Here is a 15,789-nt window from a genome sequence, read left to right on the forward strand (position 1 = left end):
TTTGAGTTTGCCGTTCCTTTATGGTTTGTTAATGAATATATTATTTGGTTGGCAACCCTATTCCTGTTTTTTGACACCTAAAGCATGTCCGATTGACTTGGTTACATCTGTGATGCCGCTAGGTCAGTATTCTAACTTTGGAATAGCTAGGGCCAAAGATTATTTTTATTTAACCAATTAATATGTGTAAAGAATGTTGCTCCTACTTCCAATATGATTGGTGAGAGGTAGAAGGCAGGGGGAGTGAGTTTTTTACAGAAGTATGGTACAAGATGACAGCAGAAGTCTAAAATGCCTCAATTAAAGTGGTTTGTGTTTATTTTTGTCCTTTAGGATTATTACAGTAATGAAGTTACTCCTGACACTTGAGTTGCTATATCACTTTAATGTCCGTGTTTGGTTAGCTGAAAATTTAAATGATCCTTCGTGTCAGGAACAGTAATTTCTCCGACCTGTTGCCAGCCAGAGGATTATTATTTCTCCACCTCTTATTAGCATAGAAACATAGCCTGTCTTTCCCCAAACATCTGCAATATGTCACTTACCAAATTTAGTGAAACACAGTTATTTTATAGAGGGGAAACTTTTAAGTGCTACTTTTCCCCAGAATATTAGATTGGTTTACGTGGAATTTCCGGCTCGGAGTCATTTTTTATTTAAAGCTTTTTAAGCTTTCAGCTCACGCAACATGAAACTAAAATTGTAAAGTAGCTTTATTACTGTGATAATGACCCTGTACAACCAAAATAAGCACTTGAAGAGGAAGGAATATGTAAGGAAAGTAAAAGAACTGCCTCAGTGTTGATCTAAAATATATTCAATATATCAAAATTAACTTTGTTCCCCAATGGGGACTCCCATTTCCTTCACTCTAGAATTGTTCAGGGACCTTAACAGGAGGGACAGTGTGCAATGTAGAGACTCCATTCATTGCACCAAGGACCGAAACTTCAGCCTAGTCTCGGGAGCTGATTCAGAGCCACCTGATCTGGCTGAGTATGCAGCACGATCCACCTGATGTGCCTTTTTTCCGGTGTTAGGCCACTCCTGGTTAGCTGATATAAGATTTGGGGCCTTTTTTTTTTTAAATAGTTGATCTCTTGTATTGCTTACAGAAAAAGTTAATGTCTGTTTGTCTCTCATGCTCATTGACTATTTCTGTTTCTTTGACTCTCATAATACTTTATTTTTCTTTCTAGCTTATTTTTCTTTCTAGCTGTTTCTTACTTTGCTTGCTTCCATTCTCTCTAAGCACTTCCATGTTGTGAGCGCTGTCGACAGCTGATGTGTGGGTCTCCCACGTTTAATTTCACTTTTTATAGTGCTAATCTCCTAAAACTGGCACCAGTGTACAAAACCAATTTCTATGGGTCTTAGCTTCTGTTGCTGGAACTGACTCCTGAATGTATGCTTATGGTATGACATCAAATTGCATCATAAAACCATGGCTCAAATTTAAATAAAATTGAAAAATCTCTTGCCTCCACTCTCTGCATGCACAGACCAGCTCTCCATTTCTCTAAATCAGCCTCCAGCAGGAAAGTAGCGACAAAGAACAAGGTAAATGCAGTAGAATCCTTTTGGCTTCACTCTTCTGCAACCTGTACACAAGTTAAAAGTGCCTTAAGTCTCCTCTTCTCCCGTGTCACAGAGACCCAAGGCTTCAATCCTCTGATAGCTACAGAAATGGGTGCGTCTCCCTGGGTATGAAGTCACAGCACTTCTCTTGGGCATCAAAAGTACGTCCACCACACAAACACTTCAGTCAAATTATAGACCGGGAGATCACTCCCATCGCCATCCTGGGTAGTATTTCCCATTCCCACCTGGTTGGCCTGTTTCTGCAGGGAGGTTGGGAGATTATTATGTGGGGAAAAACCAGTGCTCACTCTGATCATTCTCTTGAACTGTTCCAAGAAAGCTTGAAGTGCAGTTTAAAAGTAAGTAGCAATTGGCATCTCATCTGTGTGCTTGAAGAAAACTGAGTCTCATGACCTAGGAGAGGGAATAATTGGGGGCAGCAGGTAGGCCTGGGATGGATCAGAAGTAGGACTCAGTGGGCCTAGGAGTTGTGACTGCGATTGGGGGAGCTCACAGGACAAGACAGCCAGTGTCTTAGTGAATTGTTAATTAAACTTTGCATCTGTTTGGTTGCTAATCACAGGCTTAGTAGCAATCAATCAGAAGCGGGTACTTGCAACTAGTCGGAGCTCAGATTTATGGAGGGCACGTAGTCCGCACAGCATAATCACAGTGCCAAAAACCGGCAGACCAAGAATAATTATATATATTTTATCATTGAGTTAGCTGGTTGGACTCCAATTGGAAGTACAGTGACACTTATGATATGGACCACTGTTGACTCATTTATGTCCCACTGCCGACAAGATGCACCATGTGCTTCTGTACTTCTGTTCACCAGTGTAGCTTTAGCTGGGATATGTATATGGAGATAATGTGATAGAGATTAGGATTGTGGCCCTCAGCAAAAGTGAGCAACCCTACAGTGTAAAATGTTGTATCTAGATCACCATAAAATGAAATCTGAAGCTGTAGTTAGTTTTATTGTTTGCTCCAGTTTTTCTCTCAAGCTGCTGACTTCTGCTGGGGTATGGTTGTGATTTGTACTTGACTTAAAGAGGAAGTATTCTACTTAACTGTGGCCTTATTGTAGACATTATAAAGAGAGATTTGTATGTGTTGATCCTTGTATCGTGTAGAAATGCTGGCTAATGTTCTGTACAACGCTTGAGTTCTTCCTACGATTCATTATCCCTATTCATGATGCCTTAGCAAACGAAGTTCTGCTCGCAGTTCCAAAGCATATAACAAGGAGTCTTCCGACGCCCTAGTAAGTGTGCAGGTATCTCCTTTCTGTAACATGTAGAAATATGGGGCATTTTGAACAAATTATACTTTAATTTCAGTGGTCATGGCTCTTCACATTCGCATTATCTGTTCTCCATAACTTGTGGTTTTAACATCTCCTTTTGGTTTGTTTAGAGGTGTCTGGCTTTGAGCTGATGGATGGAATGTTCCAAGGACAGTTAGTTTTGAGAACGCGGTGTTTGGAGTGCGAGTGCTACTCTGAGCGAAGAGAGAATTTCCAGGATATCAGCGTACCTGTTCAAGAAAACGACCCAAAGGAAGAGGGCTCTGAGAGTAAGTCATTTAATAGTTTTCTTTACTGGCATAGTAACAAGTGAGAAATTATTCCATTTGGGGGTCAGTAAATGCAATGCAGGATTTTGTAGTGAAGCAACGTGTGATTTTAGTTCTGCACTTGGGTGAGGTGTGAGGGAAGACTCGGGAAAGGGTTGAAGTTGAATAGTTCCTTTGCCTCCCACAGTTTTTTTTTTAATGGCTTCTCCAGCTGTGAATTAATTGTACAGTGCTCTTGTCGCATGACACTAAGTACTCTATCCAGTTCTGGTTACCAAGACACAAGGGAGACATTTAAGTGTTAGAGTCAGCACAGAGAAGAGCCATGAGGCTGATCCCTAGAGTTAAAGGATTGAACTATGAGGAAAGACTGGAGTGACTATAGTTTCTTGCCCTTTTCTTCCAGTTTCTCCAGAACCAAAGATGGAGATAAAAACACTGAAGTGGGCAATATCGCAGTTCGCTTCAGTGGAACGAATAGTCGGTGAAGACAAATATTTCTGTGAAAACTGTCACCATTACACAGAAGCTGAACGCAGCCTGTTGTTTGACAAGATGCCAGAGGTTGTGACCATCCACTTGAAGTGCTTTGCAGCATGTAGCTCAGAGTAAGTATGAAAATTAATGTTACTGGAACTGCAAAAAACTGAAGTGAGGTAGAATAATAAATTTACTGGAGAAACAAAATTTCATGGCAAAGATTACGATCAAAATAATGTGTAAAATTCAATGTAGTAGTAGTAATCAGCATAGCTCATACTAAGAGTCCGGTTTAATTGTTTTTTGAGACATTAGGGGGGTGATTTTAGCTGGTCTAGACAGTGTGTGTGCACTATAACCTGTTTGTCTGATATTCAACATTGTATCAACTAACTAACATGAGCCCTGATGTATTTTTTTTAATCTACCTGCCTTTCCTTGCCCCATGCCTGAAATATTTTACTCCTTTTTTTCCTGTCTGCACTGAAAAGCTGAGGGAGAGTAACTCCCCATTCTCGCATATCTTTGGGTTTTTTTGAGTATGATTGACTGAAATAAAAGTGTTCCCCTATCCCCAGATGGTGTAGGGATAAGCAGGAGAGGGGGAAATGTCCATGGGTCATTAACATAAAATTGCATTGCTAGCCTGTATGGGCAAGATGTAGCGCCTAGGACAAAATACAAGCTCAATGGCAAGTCACCTGTGGTGGGCAGAGAACAAAACCAATTTGTGTAGTACAGTATTTTCTGCTTCCAGCAAAAGTGCCTTGCTATAAATGGTGTACAAGTCTGTGCATTATTTGAAATGCTGTAATTTATCCCACACCTGTGCAACAGTGAAAATGTTCACTAGTTGTTCATGAATGTCACTTTTAGAATGTAAACGTAAACTATTTTTTAAACAATGTTATCACAGTATCACTATTTCCTTGCTGCCCATGATCTCATGTTGATTATGACATTTTTTTTAGGTTGGAGCCCTATGGCAATCTCTCAAAAGTGAATACTCCCTTGCTGACTCCTCTTAAGCTTTCACTGGAAGAATGGAGCACAAGAGAGGCTAATGACTGCTATGAACTGTTTGCTGTAGTCATGCACAATGGGGTGAGTATTAGTAGTGGTCACTACACAGCCTATGTAAAAATGACAGATTTTGGCAGCCAGGAGGAGGTGCACAAAGAAGAATCTGCATTGAACTGTGCATCTGGTATGAAACAGGAACCACTCAGTGAGGACGAGGCAAAATGTTCTGTTTGCCCACAAGAATATGATGATGGAGAGATATCCGTTAAACTGAAGGGAAACTTCCAAACGGCGGCAACTGGTAAAACTACAAAGAAGAATGCAGAAAGTGTTGGGCTCCTTGGTGGACAAAAAAGTATATCCAGGTTTGACCTGCATGTCTCCAAGAACAAGAATGACTCTGAAAAACCTGGCATTGGATTAAAAGAAAATGTGAAATCAGACGGTGCTAACTTAAGAGAAAAACATATTTGTTCCATTAAAGACCAAAGTTGTTGCAACAGCCAACATGGAGCGTCTGTAACTGGGAGGAACGTTCCAGAAAACCAGGTTCCTCAAAGCTGCTGTAGTCTGCAGGAGTATGAAGGGAAATGGATGCTGTTTGATGATGCTGAGGTGAAGCTTACAGATGAACAGGATTTTCTCAGCTCACTTTCTCCATCGACCTCTTGCACATCAACCCCGTACCTGTTGTTTTACAAGAAAATGGCAAACCCATAAAACGTGCACCGTAATAGATTGGCATAAGTAACTTCACCATGGGATGTTTTCTTTCACTGCTTATTGTATATTTAATAGAGAGCATTGTTTTTAAAACATGAAACCTTGTTGTGTGATTTGCTAGTATAAGCTGCATGAACCACCAATCAAGCACTACCAAAACAGCCTGATAAAGCAAGCCTCCAAGTTTGTTTAGATATGAAGCAGATTATAGGCTTTAAATTTAAACACAGCTTTTTTTGTTAATAATAGTGGGTGCAAAATTTACATTTCTTGCCTCTCTATAGCAGGGACTAGATTTTAAAACTGTCTTTCTCCATCCCATTATTGTTGGATGTTTAAACTTTCAAGGCTGATAGAATCACCATAGCTGAGACCTGTAAAAACACCTTATTACATTTATCCATAGTGCCCCACAGCTAACAACAGTACAATCTAAAGAATATGATCAGCTGCATTTTAGAAGGTTGCAATGTAGCAGATACTGAGTAAAACTTACTGCTACTGCAACAGAGTTTGACCCAAACCCCCCTCTATTTTCCTTCCCAATATATTGACACAATTCCTTTTACAATTTCTCCTACAGGCCCTTACTGAGTCTGGGACGTAATCCCCAGGTAGCTCGTGGCGCTGCCCTCCAGTGGTCAGTCATAATTTGTGCACTTAGATTGAATACCACAGCAGGTTTCACAGCTAAGCCTGATCCTGTTATCAGGTACCAGTTACTAGCTGGCATTTGTTATTGGGAACACTGATTATTCCCCCCCACCCCTGCTATGTTGGCTGAGCTTAACTTTTAAGACCAGAAAATAAACCTGGGACTTTCTTGGACTACATATGCAGGGTGGAAATTCGACCTAAGTTGTTGGATGACTAAAATGTGACCTTTTAACTAAACCCACTAGATTTGTGTCTTGGCACCTCTTGCTGAGTCACTTCCTTTTATAAAACTACACATCGACTCAATGAAGAGTTTCTAATGACCTCTACTTTTATATTTGCTCTCGCTTCAGATGCCCTGTAACAAATTATTCATTTACAATTTCTTTTCTATATGTCATGCAGATGGTGATATAAATAGACACTTCATGCCCTGAAAGGGATTTTTTTTTTTTAGATTCAAGGTTATTTCAGAAATGCTTCTACAAGTTTGACTACCAGACAAAATGTACAAGAAATCTGGAATATAGTCACAGGTTTCCTTTTTTTAAGCGGTGTATTATAGACACTAGTAATGTAAATATAAAACATTAAAGTAATGTATAAAGTTTAATTGTATAACTTTTACTATGTAGTTTCTAAGATAATCTAGGAAACCAATCCTATAAATTTACCCCTCTAATTTGTAAATGCAATTATCTCAAAGTTGTACATAAAAGACCAGTGAGGCATAATTTTAATAACCTTTTATTTGAATTGAAACTCTTGTATAGCACTAACGTATGTATGTATATTACTTGCCTTGGGTCATGTTTATTTTTCAGAAGGTACATCCTCTGCTCCATGCTAGACTTGAGCTAGGCCTGATCACTGTTCGAATGTGGACGTCAACTACCCATAGAGCAGCCCTACTCCCACAGAGTATAAAGGGGCTACGTGGATGTTGGATCAGCAGCTGGTTTTGACTAAAAACAAATAAGCCATTCCCATATAATTCTGGTGCATTTCCACTTTTTATTTAGTTTCCAGCATTGCCATTTTTTCTTTCAGCAGTTCAGTATATTTCTGTGAATTATAGGATTTCAGTAGGGGAGAAATGCAGTGCGTTGATGCCCATGTTGTCATGCCAAGTTTTTGACTGGGTTACAGGTTGCAGTCTGCATTGGCAGGTAGCGGTTTACCTCATTCTGATTTGAAGCGGGCCCAGGATGCTGCCTATTGTAGCACAAGGAGCTGACTAACATTAATCTGCATGCAGTAGGAGTGAGTTCAAGCTCTTTGTATTTCTTTTTCCAATTTTACTGTAAGTTGGGAAATTAATTCATTTTAATAAAACAGAACCGTGAATCCACACCCTCTGTGCTATATATTGTTAAAAATAATCCATTTACATCTTTTTCCTCTCAATAACTCCTTGCAAATCACCCTTCAATACCTCACCTAATTGAGCTCAGATGGGGAGTGTCAGCAGCCCGATTCTGCTTTCATTAAATGCCCATACATGCACACTTCCTGCAGGGATCACTAAAACAAGCAGGAACTCGAATTAAGTTTACTACATATTAAACCAGAACTGCTGAAAAATGTTTAGCATGACCATAGCTGAAGTTTGAGATGAGCTTGGTTGAAGAAGTTCTTATCTAGATCATGTTGCAAGTAGTGGTTTAATAATAACTTAAAGCCACAGCTGGTTTAAAAACTTAAAACGAGAGATGACTAATTAAGCAGTTTCAGTAATTTCGCACTTACTACTGCAATAATGAACAGGTTGGAGTGAAATCAATAAATCTACCACGTTGAAGTAATTTCAATATTTAATAGTACCTTTTTTTAAAAAATAAAAATGAAATGATCAATGCCAATCACATAACAAAACTGTTCAAAGGGATCTTGTGCGAATTTCTGATATAAATAGTACATCAGCTAATAGTAAATAACATTAAGAACTTTTTAATACATAATGGTAGATAAATAATAGTAAGCATGACCAATTAGTGAATCTTAACAGTTGTAAATGCTAGTGACAACACTAACAAAAGCACAATACTGAGACATTGTGCAAGCAAATGTAACCTTGAGTGTGCTGGAATAATCACTAGTACCATGACCGTTGCCATTTATCCTCAACCGCTTTTCATCTTTTAAAGAAATGTAGTGTATCTAAAATTTCTATGCCTGGGGTTGTATCAAAATTTGAGGTATGAATTTGTTTCTTTTACGTACTTGTAATTTCCATATTTGCTATTTGATGATGAAATGGATAGATTTTTTTTTTACCCCCTTTGTCACATAGATAAGTGCTTAGTCCACCTTTTCAGATGTCCACTTTGCGAAGGCTCAATCTGCTGAAAGAATCTCTGTAAATACAACATGTACGAATTAACAACCGGTTTACATTTTCTGTGTTTCTCATTTATGCTAATAATAATGGAAAACAGGTTTTTTCCTTTCCTATAGGGTGTGATTCATGCTGGATTACATCTCTACAGAACCTGTCCAAGTGACATGTTTTTGACAGGCTGTTCAATGATGCATCACAGCCAAGACCAAACCTGTTCTCAAACCAGAATCTACACATGCACAATTCCAGCTTGACTGGGAACCCTGGCTGATTTTGTATCGCTCTAACAGCCATCTTAGTTGAGCTAATAACTTGGTGAGTTTGAGAAGTGAACCTGGACCCTTCCTGATGTGTGTGGCTTAATAGCTCATTAGGTGGTAGATACTGATCTGATTTGATAGTACCTTATGAATGGTGTTTTTTCAAATCTGCACCCATGCATATAGACAACTGTATGACAAGATCGACTGACTTGTCTTCAGATATAATACAATCCTAGGTGAAATCTACTGTAGAATAATGTGATGCTTTTGACTAGAGCATAAAATTAGCTATAAATTAATTAATATATATAATAAACTCTTCTATGCTACCAGTAATAAGTTTTACACTAAGTTTATGGGAGGAGTGGAACAATTAACAAATTTCGTGTTCTTTCATGAGGATTTCTGGGACAGAAATTAACAATGCTATTTGATCAACAATCTCCAAACAAATAATTAGTATGGTAAAAGTGGACAGTGACGAGCATATTTCAATCTCCGCATTATGAACGAAAGCAACCTCATCACTGTTGATATACTAATTTAAACTTGCCTATGGCAGCTGATCGGTAGAACTGGTTTGTAAAGCTGGGGAATCTTCCTGTTTATCAAAGGCTGAAGAGCTTCTTTGAGACGATGATAGTTCCGTTCGAGCTCGCGTTGATATTCCTTCTGGTCAGGACCTATCAAACTTTTGTTCTTCCGCAGGGCATCCTCACATCTTAATTAAACAAGCTGTAATCAGTAAACTCCGGCGCCCCATCTTTCCTGGCTAGCGAACAGGCAATAAGAATAGCTACTCGGCATTGTCACTAGGCTTAATTATTTAGCCTTGGCAGCAAATTGAAAAATAAAATCATACTTGTGCCAATATTTTTTAATATAGTTCAACACACTTGTATGATGTTCCCACCTCTACCATCATTAGTGACCGACCTGTAAGTAGCACTACAGCCAATTCTTATACAGTTGAAAATATTTTCTGCGGGCAACCCAAGTTTGGAAGGACAACATTTGTAATTGTACTGTGCTGGGGTTTTTCCACATTCAGGTGGATCTTGCACAAAGATTTCAGACAATCACCATTGCACTTTACTGAAATCCTTGTGGCATGCATTCTATTGCCCTTTTTTATCTCCATCCTGTTTTCCTTTAAAGTTCTTTGTGTCATGCACTGCTCCTCCAACCAAGATGGCACCTGACAATTATGCTCTTGATCCAACTGCAAAATGTACATGAGAGCAGCCAAAGGTGACTCTCCTACTACTCTATCCTTTCCCTCCCTGTGGGGAAGAATGTTCTTATCCCTAACAGCATGGTTGATTTAGAGAATGTGTATGCCAAACTGCACCCTACCACTCCAGGTGTAGATTAGGACAACATGCAGCAGAAAATGTATAATTCAAGCATTCAGCTTCTCTTAGTCAAACAACCTTGAGCAAATCTCCGCTCCAATGGGATGAAAGTAGAATCATAGAAAGTTACAGCACGGAAGGAGGCCATTTCGGCCCATCATGTCCGTGCTGGCAAGTCTCCATTTGTAAATGTCTGAGGCAGTTTCTAGAGGACATGAGACCAAAAGCTGCCCATAATTTGGTACTAAATGGATGGTCTTATTCAGAAAGGTATCTAATGTTGGAAATGTAGGTAGGTGGGTGGAATTGGCAGGGCAGGGCAAATTGACTACAGAAAGGAGTAATGGGGGGAGGCGTGCAGTAGCCATCATTTCTGAATACAACTTTGTAAAACTACCCTCAAAATTCATGTAATTTCACAAAATCAGTTGCTGATTTGAACACAGTACGGTATTCAGTCTGGATTTAATCAGCCCTATACTGAGCAACAGCAATGTGACAGATGCTCAGATTAATCAAAGAATGATTATGTGGAAGTGATGCAATGGGACTATTAGGCACTTCAATAATATTTACATCTGCTATACAATAAAATTACTCCTACATATCTGACTACATTAGCTGTAATATACACCACTGTGAATAATGCACAACACATATTCCTGTGTAAGTAAACAGTGCACTGCTGTCTCTGCAAAACATGTATATTAGTTCAGTCAGTTTATATTGCACTCCTGTAAAACAAATGAGGCTATGTGCACATCTAGGGGCAGGGAACACCATCTCCTGAGATTTTATTCCAGAATCGTATGGGCAAAGTAGCACTGGTAGCAAAGCTAACTGGCTTTTTGTTACAATCATGGGTGGCTGAGAGCTCAGTCCCAACTGAACATGGACATTTGCAATGTTGCCAGTGTCTGAATTTGTTGTGCAGTGTAAATGGGAACAAATCCAGAGCAACGGCAATCGTACCACAGTGTGGAAAACAGTATAAAATCATACCTTTTCGTGAAATCTTTGAAGCATAGGCGTAACTTGTTGTGGTGCCGGAACAGTTTGGGATCATTGGGTATTTCAGACAAAAACACTTGAGCAACTTCTAAAGGTCCCTGTGTGGAGAGATTACACATATGATTGAAACAGGAACTGTGATTTAACTTACATTAGCGTCAAAAGAATTTACAGCAGAATGCAGGCACAATACCAAGAATTTCTCATTCATGCTTGACCACAGATCAAGGGAAATTCATGTCTCTGGCTGACTAGTTTTCAACTCATACCCTGACGCTAAAATAAATCCAAATGTCAGCAGTAGCGTTATCAGTGTATTAATCCTAAACAATGAAAATTTTTACAAAAGAAGTCTAAACATTTAACCCGTGCTTGCTCTGTTTTCCCTTTTTTGCCACCTATTCTGCCTTTTTACTTCAATTTTACTCTTTTAACCTATTCTAGCCATTTTTCTGTTCAAAAGTTTTAATTGTTTAACCTCCTTTTATTATTTTACAAAATCTATGTTCCTACCATCCAATTTAAAGGTGCTAACATTTTTTGAAGGATTTTCATTGATGACTAGGTACATTTTTGCTGCCAAAATTATGTCAGAACCTTGTCGTGATACTTATAATTGCCATCATTGGTCCCTTTTTCCTGACCATTACACCCAGGGGACAGACATTTTTGGACGCTGGTCACAAGCAATAAAATTAAATCTAATGTACTCTATTTACACTACAGGTTCAAATTAAATTAGACTAATTATGTAAATTAATAAAGCTGGGCTTAGTCTTGCACACTGTTTCTTTGCTTTAATCCCCAAGATCCAGTTAATCTGCTTTTCTAATTTTAGAATGTTTGTACCTTCAACATAATCTTGAAATGTTCCCCTCCCTCATCGAATTTGGCACAGTTTCATGGGCATCATGCCACCCTCCACTACATCACCCAAGTGGTCATTCTTCAATTTTGAGCCCAAACAGTGAGAAGGCTATTTGACTGAGGGGAATGGGAAAGAAATAGAGTCAAACCTGGACCACATCCTTGAATGCCGACTTTCCTGTCGATTCCCGAATAGGGATTAGGAGTGGAAACGCTAGCTGATTTTATCATCCGCTTGGCCCGAGGCCAATTGTATGACCCTGACTGTCACCTACTGAGATCAACAAACTCAGGACAGAGCAGGGGTTGAACCTGGGCCCCTCCTTGTCTAAAATAACAACAGAAAACGCTGGAAAAACTCAACAGGCCAGGTAACATCCATGGAGAGAGAGTCAATGTTTCAGGTCGAAGACCCTTCGTCAGGCCCTCCTTGTCTGTAGGGCTTATATGGTGGTGCATTTATTAAATGAGCTATCAGAGAATCTTGGCTTGAACTTTGAGGAATAATGTGTTACATTAGTACCGACTCCAAGAATGTTGTCACACAGCTTTTACTGCTGTTAGACTCGCCGTCAGCGATTTCAGTAATTGGCTAAATGTGCCAACAGATTTTTTTTCCTGGTAGATCTGAATCCATACTTGATTAACTGTTGTTCCCACTGAGCCCTGCAACACCATTTGAAGCATCTTAGGATCAGCTGGCTCTTGATGTGTTGCAAAAGCCAGCTCTTGAGTTTTCTTCTGCATGTCTTCTATTGCCACTTCAATTGGTGTTAAAATGACCTGTAGATAACAAAAACAGCCTGGGTTTCATTATGTCTCATTTTCAACTGTGCTTTCAACCATACCCAGTTGTAATTCTCAATACAATTAAATCACTGCCTGTCATTTTCGTAAGATTAATCTCTACGTGGGGTGTAACAGAGTGGTGAATTACCGTCCGGTTTTATAGCTCAATAATCAGGCGGTGTATTTACCAACTAAGCCATCACAATAGCACTGCTTTGAATTTCCCCCTAACCCCGCCCACTCAGATCCTAATCTCAGCTGTGAAATCCCAGAGAAGGAGCAGGGAGAAAAAAAAATGAAGGAACAGTGGGACTTGCTCTCGTACATCAGCCATTTCAGAGCAGCATTGGTAGAGCCTGGGAGCTAGACACCCACTTAAACTCTTGGCTGCAATTGGTGCATGATCCGTGAAGAAAAAGATTACCCTCAATAAAAAAGAACAATCACACATCCAACAAAATGAGCACCTATGTAAAAATTAGATACAGATTCCTATGTTGTTAAGAGGAAAAAGTAAATTCAAATACTGAACTTATAGTGGAACACCAGACTCTTATATAAATGGATTTCAATGGTGAATCAGTTGTGGATAAGTCAAAATAGATTTTAAGCTTTAACCATATAAAAGTATTAAGGGTGCTCCCTTGATCAAACACATATCTCAGGATCCATGCAAGAATAAAATTATGAAAATGGGCATGTTGCAATGTAGTATATCTTACATAATTTCTACTGACTGGTGGAGGGAGTTATACAATGTTGCAACTAAAAATGGATTGGAAATCAGAACATGGTAACATTCCTGTGAGGAACATTTATAGCAAAATAAGATCTAGAACTTTCTATTTTCTGTTCACCTTTGAACTCCATCAATTTTCAAGAATTTTATCAAAATGTAACAGTTTATGGTGAAACACTGATTCATTTCCTCACCTCTTCTTTCTGGGTAACATTGATCCTGGTTTTAATGTAGGGGAATGCATGCGACACCGTCAGGATTGTCTTGCGTTTGAACTGTTCATGAAGATCACCATGAGCTCGGCCATCTAGTGTGAATGGCGTGCAATACATGAAACGTCTCAGGTTATAGTTTTTGTCAAAGTAAGTAATCCTGTCCTTCATTTCGTAAGTGTCAAAATATGGTTCCACGTAAGTTATCTGAATGTAGGCCTGTAAAAAAAATTTTTTTAAGATGGCTGAATGTCACGCACAACTCACATGACAAGTTATTTCACTTATACCACTTTACGGATTATGGATGGACTTCATGGATTTCCTCATTATCTGTATCCTTACTCTTCCCAGCTAACATTGTGAGGAATTCTGGAAGGTCCATGGTGCCAATTCCAGCAGTATCCACCTCATGCTCATATCTTGCTTCAGTGGGGTTCTGCTCTAGTGATCACATCACTGTGCCCAGTTTCTTGGTTGAAATGGTCCCATCACCAAACTGAGAGAACACGTCCCTGAATCCAGCAATCTGCTTGCTATTTCCTGCTGCTGCTTCCTCGCTTTCCACTCTTTGTACTACTTTCCCTAGATCCCGCTACAGGTTACTGGAATGTCACTGCATTTGTGGGATGTGGCACCACAGTTCCACTGTTGTATGCAACCACTGGAGTCTGGAGTAAAATGTATGCAAGTACATTGGAAAATTATGAAAACTAAGGTATTCCGCCTTCAAAGTTCAGTCTTCATTTTGCACTATACACTCAGGAATGCTATTCGTGAGGTGCTAGAATTGATGCCAATGACAGAAACCTGTCTGTGACTGTCACAATACGATAGTGACGTCAGCCAGGGTACCACAACTGGCTTCAACACCCGGGCTAGGAAGGTGAAAAAAATCAGTCCTGCTGGAAAGTGTGTGTCAGTGGATGTTCGGTGAGAATCAGGCTCAGCTATAATCCCTTTCATGGTCAAATAGTCTGGCAGTACTCATTGGCTAGACTCACACATGAAGAATGACCACTTGAGGTACAGGACTTGTGTAACTAAACCCCAACAAGAGTCAGCATGTTCAGGAGAGGAGGGGAGAAAAGGAGACTATTTGAGAGAGAGACAATTAAGTACTCCACACAGCTGTTACTGTAGAATATTACCTTATTAGGATCCAGTTTGCATTTGTCCACGGGATTGGAATCTTTGATAACTTCTACAACATCCTCACCAAAACGTTCACCATAAAATGCCTAATCCAAAAGAAAATACATTCATTAAATATTAAACATTGATGAGTGGGTTGCAGCACTCTATTTCAAAATGCATGAAAACTCATGTCTGTGGCAAAGTCCATTTTAAAAGTGTCGACATATTCTTACAGTGCCAGTTATGACTAGCTGGCACTGTGAAGGGGGTTTCCAATGTAATGAAGTGCTCTGCTGGTGAACTAATGTTACAAGGACAGCCTAACTCTATTTTATAGTGAGTATATTTGGTTTAAAAAAATAATTTTGAATCTGCCCAGTCACAGGCAATGGCCACTGGGTGTTATTGTAAAGCAAATTCTGGATGTCCCTTTGTACTGGATCACCATGTTGTTTTCAGGCAAGCAAATTATTTTTTAAAATATTTCATCAACTTTAATTATGATTTGTGGCTTTCTTCCAAGCCTTTCACCTCTTTACTATTCTAAACAAATAGCAGGACCCCACTTTGCACATTGAATTTAGATACCTTGCTCCCGACAACCTTCCGATCCTCCCAACCCAGCAAAGTCCTGCTGGATTAATACGTCTGGCTATCAGGCTGTTGATTTCCCTGCCTCCATTAATCTCCGGCCAGATGTTGGTCTCTGATGCCCAGTGGTCTGCTCTGGGACGTTTTCCACACACATCATGCTTGTTGTCGACCCAGAACTTTGTAACCACCAGTCTACCACTCCACAACCCCCTCCCCCCCACTGCACACCACCAGGAAAACTCAGCTCCCACCAAAATGCCAAGCCCTGTTCCTAGGAAAACTTGGAATTCCCTCCTGGTTTTTCATTGTTGTGCTCTGGCCCCTGCTGCTTTCGCTCGGTGGTTTGTTCAGTTAACTGATTCCTCGCCTATAATGTTAAGCTGTTTTATTTAGAGCTCCCAAAGAATTCAAAAGAGCTTCCTGCACAGGCCTATCT

The 15,789-nt window shown here is 39.6% G+C and overlaps 2 protein-coding genes across 10 annotated transcripts in view; one reads left to right on the forward strand and one right to left on the reverse strand.

Moving 5' to 3' along the window:
- Positions 1 to 7,398, forward strand: part of usp1 (ubiquitin specific peptidase 1) — a 171,275-nt gene extending 163,877 nt beyond the window's left edge. For all 3 annotated transcript variants that reach the window (XM_085982679.1, XM_085982677.1, XM_085982676.1), the window contains 3 exons: positions 3,004 to 3,162; positions 3,569 to 3,770; positions 4,614 to 7,398. In XM_085982679.1, the coding sequence (XP_085838805.1) occupies positions 3,004 to 3,162; positions 3,569 to 3,770; positions 4,614 to 5,385 (1,133 nt within the window). In that variant the 3' untranslated portion in view covers positions 5,386 to 7,398. The remainder of the gene's footprint in view (positions 1 to 3,003; positions 3,163 to 3,568; positions 3,771 to 4,613) is intronic.
- A 448-nt stretch (positions 7,399 to 7,846) lies between these two features.
- dock7 (dedicator of cytokinesis 7) overlaps positions 7,847 to 15,789 on the reverse strand; it is a 210,576-nt gene continuing 202,633 nt past the window's right edge. For all 7 annotated transcript variants that reach the window (XM_085982670.1, XM_085982673.1, XM_085982671.1 and 4 more), the window contains 6 exons: positions 14,774 to 14,863; positions 13,605 to 13,841; positions 12,522 to 12,665; positions 11,007 to 11,113; positions 9,203 to 9,370; positions 7,847 to 8,402 (listed from right to left, as the gene is read on the reverse strand). In XM_085982670.1, coding sequence (XP_085838796.1) covers positions 8,360 to 8,402; positions 9,203 to 9,370; positions 11,007 to 11,113; positions 12,522 to 12,665; positions 13,605 to 13,841; positions 14,774 to 14,863 — 789 coding nt within the window. In that variant the 3' untranslated portion in view covers positions 7,847 to 8,359. The remainder of the gene's footprint in view (positions 8,403 to 9,202; positions 9,371 to 11,006; positions 11,114 to 12,521; positions 12,666 to 13,604; positions 13,842 to 14,773; positions 14,864 to 15,789) is intronic.

Source organism: Somniosus microcephalus, chromosome 3 (assembly GCF_052327205.1).
Source record: "Somniosus microcephalus isolate GS21.2 chromosome 3, FLI_Smic_1.0, whole genome shotgun sequence".
Taxonomy (NCBI): Eukaryota; Metazoa; Chordata; class Chondrichthyes; order Squaliformes; family Somniosidae; genus Somniosus; species Somniosus microcephalus.